The 8277-nt window shown below is 42.4% G+C and overlaps 1 protein-coding gene across 1 annotated transcript; it reads left to right on the forward strand.

Annotated features, from left to right (window-relative positions):
* Positions 1-4087: 4087 nt before the first annotated feature.
* LOC108703765 (oocyte zinc finger protein XlCOF8.4-like) lies at positions 4088-7484 on the forward strand (the record flags this gene model as incomplete). Its single annotated transcript, XM_018240064.2, has 3 exons — positions 4088-4141; positions 4231-4354; positions 5463-7484. Coding segments are annotated over 3 exons (1611 nt in total), but the record flags the coding sequence as incomplete, so codon positions are not given.
* Between the last annotated feature and the right edge of the window lie 793 nt (positions 7485-8277).

Genomic DNA, 8277 nt, shown 5'->3' on the forward strand with positions numbered 1-8277 from the left:
AATCCTCTTTGGATACTTTACCTTAGAGGTCTCTTCAGGTGAGTCCAGCACAGTCAGTCATACAGTGAGTCTACCAGCCCCTTTGGATGCTCAGATAGGAATCTCCTGCTGATTGTTCCTCCAGTCTGGATTCCTTTCACAATCTCTGTCTCTCCAGGCACAGTATGTGGCTTCCCTGTGCCAGCCTGATCCAAATGAATACTTGTGCTGCAGCCTCTCAGCTCTCTGGGCCCACCAGCAGCTCTCTTGCTTCCTTCTTTGTCCACCATGCGGCTCTCTATGCCAGACTCTCTTCTTTTGCCAGTCTCTGTGACTTCCTCTTCCTGCCAGCCACTCACTAGCTGCTGTGTCACTTCCTGTTGCACTGAGATCACTGAATAGCTGGTTGCTAGGTAACAGCTTACAGCACACACAGGCTCTTCTGCCCTTACAGGGATAAGAGCAAGGAGTTTGCACAAATTCCCTACAGATGCAAATAAACATTCCTTTTTTTTTTAACACTAAATATATCTATAGACACATATTTTTCCATATAAATGTCACCTCATATTTACTGGGCTCAAACACCCACAACATTTTTACAGACATTTTTTTCAGCCAAAGTCATAATGAAAATGTGGTGACTGACACTTTAAGAAGTGTGCACTTACTGACACTTTTGTGAATTCCTCTCACAGCCAGGAACACACTGACAGGCCCCTAATGTTCAGATCCCAGTCCCCTGTGTGACTGTGCTGCTATAGTTCCAGTATAAGAGGAGCATTGGCAGCAGCACAAGCTGAGGAGCATTGATATCAGACTCATTGGGGCAAATTCACTAAAGCGCGAAGTGGCTAACGTTAGCTGAAATTTGCCAGCGTGACGTCATTTCCTTACTTTGCCTAACGGGCGCTGGCGTAAATTCGCTAGCGAAGTGGACCTACTCTAGCGCTACTTTGCACCCTTACACCAGGCGAAGTTGCGCTATTGCGAAGGGACGTAACCACGCTAATTCACTAACTTGCGCATTTTACTAAACGTTACCTCTTGCCCCAGACTTGCCTTCGCCACCTCACACCAGGCGAAGTGCAATAGAGTGGATAGGGATTGCTTCAAAAAAGGTTGAAATGTTTTCTTAGTCCCAAAAAACACTGGTGTCTTTTACTTTTTTAAGGGTGATAGGCTGAAAAAGATTGTACATTTTTTTGGGGGTTCCCTCCCTCCCCCCTACATTTCCTAACATATGGCACCTAAACTATACAGTGCGCACATGTATAGGCAATATCACCAGGGCCGCCATTAGAAATCACGGGGCCCCGTACAACAACATTTTTGGGGGCCCCGCCCACACTGACGACCAAGCTCCACCCCATATGCCGCCCACTCCATATCGCAGTTAAAAGACCACACAGACATCAGCGCTAAAAAAGTAACCCCCCCACACAAGTTATAAAAGGCTATTGATGGTCAAGGCCCCCAACAAAAAAAAAATGTAAAAAAAAAAAAAAAAAAAAAAAAACAAATTGGGGCCCCAAAAAAAAATTTTTTAAAAAAAGTTTTTTTAAAAAAAAAAAAAAAAGTTTTTTGAAAAAAATAAAAGTTTTTTGAAAAAAGAAAAAAAAGTGGCAGGGCCCCCCTTACAAGTTAAAAAAAATTGGGGCCCCCAAATTTTTTTTTTTACATTTTTTTTAAAAAAAATGTTTGTTTTTTTTAAAAAAAAACATTGGTGGCAGGGGCCCCCTTATAAGTTAAAAACAAATTGGGGCCCCAAAAAAAATTTAAAAAAAAAAAGTTTTTTTGAAAAAAAATAAAAGTTTTTTGAAAAAAGAAAAAAAAGTGGCAGGGCCCCCCTTACAAGTTAAAAAAAATTGGGGCCCCCAAATTTTTTTTTTAAAAAAAAAATTAAAAAAAAATTTTTTTTTTTTTTTTTAAAAAAAACATTGGTGGCAGGGGCCCCCTTATAAGTTAAAAACAAATTGGGGCCCCAAAAAAAAATGTTTTACAAAAAGATTGGTGGCAGGGGCCTATAGAATATTAAAATAACACATTGGTGGCCAGGGGATTAAAAAAAAAAATACACAAACTGGTGTTCAGTAGAATTGAACTCATGGCTTCAGTACTTCAACTTCGCCTCCTTTCGTGACTTCGGCTGTTTTCGTGACTTCGGGTCTTTTCGGTGCATCGGCTTCGGCTTTTCGGCACTTCCGCATTCGGCAACGCAAGAGGCAAGACGTACGGCTCGGGCGCTCATAAGGGGGGGCTGGATCTTCAAAAAATGCAGCGCTGCCGGGCCCCCCTTCATGCCCGGGCCCGGTACGCTTGTCCCCCCTGAATATCACAACTCGATTTTATTAAGGTTCCCCGGCTTGTGTAGTGTAATGTATGTGCTGCAACAGTGCAACTTTATTGTACTTTAACTTCCCGCAAATTAGGCATCACTAGTGTAACTTCACTTTGCTTGAGGAATTAACAGTAGCGCAACTTTGCTACCGTTCTCCTCCCTGAGCGCAACTTCGCATTTTAGTGAATTTGAGTAGCGATGGCGAAACTACGGATCTTAGTGAATTTGCCCTATTATGAGAAACTCTGTCATCTCCACAAATGAATGAAATCTCACACCAACCAATCACAGCTTTGCTTTCCTTCTCTGCTGGTTGCTATGGGCAACATTACACGTCATATAGAAATCTTGCCCTTTACTCTCTGAGCTGCGAATAATTACCTAGAGGGAAATACTACAAAATACTTTGGTTCTTATGTGATCTCTGTATCCTTTTAGAATTAGCATAATACACGGGTTTTAGTCATATTTTTACTCTTATTAAAAAGCACAACATTTTCCCTCAGTCCCTCTTTTAGTCCCGCCTTGTCTCCAATCATTTCTCTCAGTAGCTTTTTGTGCCGCCTACATTCCTCTCTCAGCCAATCGGATAGCGTGTCCCTCCAGTCTAAGCCAATGAGTCGGATTGCTCCCGGTACAGGAAGCAGAGCAGCGTGAGGAGGAAAGAGGTGAGTGAGGGAGCGGCAGCAGTGAGGCAGCAGTCAGTAAGTGTCCGGCGGTAGGAGGGATCATGTGCCAGTGGGAAGCAAGGACACCCTACAGCCTGAGAGCAGCCACTGAGGAACTCATTGTTTTGCCATAAGGAGCTTCAGGGCTTCAGTGAGTGACGGATAAGAGCTGCCCATTGTCACGGGATGATCATGGGCAAATTGTGGCGCCGCTGGGAATGAAGGGAACGTTGGGCGCTGGTGTGCGCTGAGCTCTGTTTCTATGGTGTCAGTGTATTAGTGTGAGTGTGAGAGGAACACCCCCAGTACTGGCCACACCCACATCTCCCTTTCATTGGCCCTTACTGGACTCTCTGCAAACTGTCTGTTCCATCTTAAAGGCACAGTACAGCTGCACAGCCAAATGGCCAGTAATGCTTTGTTACATGTCACATACTGGAAATCTTACTCATTCCACTCCATTATCTGCTTACACTCCCCCAGCTCCCAACCCCCTCTCTCCTTCACCACCAAACAGCAGCTTTGTACTATTGGGGGGCACCCCTCATGTCCCTTTACTTTCCCACCATCCAAATCATGTGCAGACCATGTGGGAATCCTGTGTGTCCTGCAACTCATACCCTAACTCTCTGCTCTGTGTTCCATAATATTGTTAGATACTGATATACACACTGTCTCTTTAATTCTATTGGTCTGGGGAATAATCCTGTATAGAAATGTGTAAGTGCTTAATTCCAGGGTCACTTCCAGGTCAGTCCCTCCCACAAGGAGCCAATGGGAATGTGGGAGGAAGCGAGTGACACAGGGATGAAGGGGAAGAAGAAGGATAAAAATGAGGAGGAGGAGGAGCGGGGGAAGAAGGAGAGAATGGTGAATCTGACACTGGAGATGATCTATCTGCTGACTGGAGAGGTGAGGGGCACTGTGACTGGCACACTGACAAGAGACTGTCTGTCTGTACAAAGGGGGTCTCTCTGCAGCTCAAACACCATTCTCTCTTCCTTTCAATATTTAGCACTACATCCCTAGGAAGAAGTCAGATGATGGGGGGGCCCTGCATGCCCCTGGCTCCGTCATACAGAAGGAAAATAACAAGAATGACAAGAAGATCCTGGAACTCATGTCCAACATCATCCAGCTGCTGACTGGAGAGGTGGGTACAGCGGCCCCTTATTGTTTAGTAACAGTGGATGATAATCCCTTTCTCTGGCTGGGGGATGACTGGAACATTGTGTGTGACAGGTTGCCATAAGGACTCATCATGTTTCCATCTATTTTTCCTTGGACGAGTGGGACTATATAAAAGGAAACAAGGACCTTTATGAGGAAGGGATAAAGGAGGACCCACAGAAGCCCCTCCCACCGGGTAAGTATTGGGTGTTGTCTATCATATGCAGAGCATAGAGTCTATGCAGGAAATGTTGTGTTTTCATATACCCAGTTTAATACACCCAGTTAATAACCCATCAAATAAAATAATCAAATACTAGCTATCAAACAGATCTCTAAGAGTTATCCATATATTGTGTTGAGAAATGCACTGTGCGGGGCTTGGCTGAAATCTGTGTTGTATCCCTCCAAATATTCTAACCAGAAAATAATAAAAAGTGCAACTTATGTACAAGATTTAATTATGGACACATGGCCTAGCCAGAAATGTAGCTGGACACACCTGTGCTGTGCTTCTCTCTCTGCAATTCACTGATCCATTGATTCTGAGGCTAAATTCTCTATACACAACCCCAAGACACAGCTTGATGAAACCTAATATTTTGTACCACAAATAGCACCCCCCAGACATTCATGAGTAGCAAGTCCAATGTCCAGACCAAGATGGCGCTATAGGGAAAACACAGGCAATCCTACACTATAGAACCTGTGCACATGCAAGAGACAGCTACGCCAGTTCCAGCAAACCTCTATTTAATTGCAATGCTCATCATTTGTTCCAGAGATAATGCAGGAGGGAACAATATTTGCCACATCTCCCTACATACCAGCTGTGTGGCTTGGGAACGTTTACATTACATGGAATAGAGAACTTGATTATCATTGAAGGCTATGCCACAAACCAGAGGTCCACTACTCATGTCTCCAGCTTGTGAATTGGGTTTGGTCGACCCTTGTTTACTGATGTTCAGCTCAGCACACAGGTCACCTTGTAGAATACTCCTACCAGATTATGTATAGTTCTAACTCTCTTATTCAGGAGAAAAATCTACATCTCTGAGATAGGCATCCCTAGGTGTACACCTGTCAAATAAAGCAGATGGACTATTCACCCTGAGAGTGTAAATCTGCAATAGCCTCCCTTCCCAACCACAGGGCACCTGAGATCATTAAATGCCATGTAGACTACCTTGAATTTTATAATACAGCGAAATCCAGGGGACGTCTCCCACCCTCCTTAACCAAGGGCTCAATTATCCTTGTGATCAACCATAAATAATATTCTCTCTTTTTCTCTTTGCCAGACAGTGAATATGAAGATAAGAGAGATATCACAGCTGATCTGGGAGGAACATTATGTTATAATAATGAGACAAGCAAGATTGGGGCTGAAGGAGCAGATTTTTGTGTTGAAGGAAACATCTCAAACCCTAAAATTTCCCCAGTGGAACAGCTCCCACCAGCCAATGGGATTAAAGAGGAAACGGCTTCACGTGAAGAGGGAAACCAATCAGATTGCAGCATTAATCCACTTCCAGAACAGTTACAGGGAACAGATACACCTACTCCTATCATAGGATTCAGCCTGAATAACAGCCTGGCAGCTAATTATATGTCAGTTGTTATTAAAGAGGAAACGGCTTCATGGGAAGAAGAAAAGCACCTTGCAGAACAAACTCAATCGACTCTCAAGGGTTGTAGACTGAATAACAACTTGTTCTCTAAGGATACATCAGATGGAATTAACGGGGAGTTGGTTTTATGGCAAAGGAACCATAATTACTGTAAGATAAATACAATTTCAGGACAGATACAGAGAACAGATAAAATAGCTGATATTATGGACTGCAGCCTGACTAACAACTCACAAGATGATTATGTACCATTTGTTATTGAGGAGGAATCATGTGAAGAGGGAAACCAATCAGATTGCAGGATTAATCCACTTACAGAACAGATACAGGAAACAGATACACCTACTCCTATCATGGGATGCAGCCTCTCAATAATAAAGGATAATAAAGATGATAAAAATGCAGAGACGTCCCCACATGAACATCACTTAACAAAAGAGATTATTCATAAGAAATATTGTTGCAGCCAGTGCCACAGACAATTTCTTCAAAAAAGAGACGTTGTTAGACATGAAAGAACCCATACAAGTCAGATACACGTTTCTCCTCACAGAAATCTTTATACTCATCTTAATGTTCATACAGCTAAGCAACCCTTGTCTTGTTCTGAATGTGAGAAATGTTTTACCAGATCAGCAGAACTTACTGACCATCAACGAACCCACACAGGAGAGAAACCATTTTGTTGTTCTGAATGTGGGAAATGTTTTACCAGATTATCACAACTTACTGTCCATCGACAAACCCACACAGGAGAAAAACCTTTTTGTTGTTCTGAATGCGGGAAATGTTTTTCGAAAAAAACGAACCTTAAAAATCATCAGAGAACTCACACAGGAGAGAAACCATTTTCTTGTTCTGAATGTGGGAAATGTTTTACCAACTCATCAAACCTTTCTATCCATCACAGAATTCATACTGGGGAGAAACCATTCTCTTGTTCTGAATGTGGGAAATGTTATGCCAGATCATCAGACCTTACTGTCCATCGACGGTCCCACCAAGGAGTGAAACCTTATTCTTGTTCTCAATGTGGGAAATTTTTTTCACGTACCAGTAATCTTAAGGTACATTTTCAACTGCACAAAGGAGGAAAACTATAAGTTTGTTCTCAATATGCGAAATGTTTTTTTCAAATTAGGCATTTGTTTGGCATTGATTATATGTTAATAAGCATTTCAATATGAGAAGAGGAGAATAGTGAATTGTTGGAAGTCTATAATATCGGCACATGAGCCAATGGCAGATCCTACAAAATACAGTGTTTTTTTCCATTGCAGTGGACAGAAAGATTTAATACCTTAGGGGTGAGGTTTCTAATGAATATGGTAACTACAATGAGCTGAATCTGGATCCATTGGCTTTATTAGTACAGGGGAGTTGAGGCTACATCTATTTGGGGATGGGTTCACTTGTTTAAGATGAGCTATCAGCCATATTTTTAGCATGTCCCTGTCAGTTGGTTTAACAAATTACAAAGATAAATGACTTCATTTGTCTGGGCAGCCCTTCAGTCAAGATGCTCATATAAAAGGTTTAACTTTTAACCTATAGAAGAAGGAGACCTAGATATGTGCAGTTATTGTATTTCCTCCTAATTCTTGTATTATTCATTATTCAACAGAGGGACCCACAATTATGTCAGCTAGGACATGTGTTTAGAAATAAAAGTGAACTGAATTCTCTCTAAAACTCATTATTAATGAAACTGGGATAAAAAGTAACTAAGTTAATCTTTTAAAGGCCACAGAACGTAGAATCTACGCTCTGTGGAAAGGTCTCTTTAAATGCCACAGAATTCAGATTCTACGTTCTGCAGCACTTCCTGATTTGGAAGCGGAGTAGCGACTTCTAGAGCCACTTGCTCCGTTCCTCTCCGATCCCCTGCCCCATGGCAGTGAGCAGAGCAAGGGATCGACTTGCCCCTGGGGCACGATCGCCCAGGAGCCCCAAGGCAGTAGCAGGCACGTGAGTCCTATGTGTCCTACTGCTGCTGCACGTGCTTCTTCTCCTCACAGCGCAGCTGAAAGTTGGCTGATCTCTTTGTGGGACCATTTTTCAGTGATCTGCAGCCTTTTCCCTAGGTTAGTGTAACACTAACACACACAAACACACACTTATTACACTATTGCACACTTAGATTCATACTTGCACACACTCACATATGCATTTTTGGGGATTGGGGGTCACACACATTTACACACATAACACGCAATTTACTTTCTGAAAATATATGGTTTTCTAGGGTCTCTGTACTTTTAGGGGGTCTTATGTCACATAATACACATACCAGGTGCTTATATTGCAACAACCAGCGTTTTGTTTTTGGGGGTCTTTGTGCTCCACATAGTTTGGTATATCTATGCATATTGGGCATCAAAATGTTCAGTAGACCCCTGTTGTTCATATTTAGGATGTTTTATGCTGATATTTTACGAAATGTGGGGCATATAATGGGGTAAAATTCAAGCTTTGTGACGATTTT

Source organism: Xenopus laevis, chromosome 9_10L, assembly GCF_017654675.1.
Source record: "Xenopus laevis strain J_2021 chromosome 9_10L, Xenopus_laevis_v10.1, whole genome shotgun sequence".
Classification (NCBI taxonomy): domain Eukaryota; kingdom Metazoa; phylum Chordata; class Amphibia; order Anura; family Pipidae; genus Xenopus; species Xenopus laevis.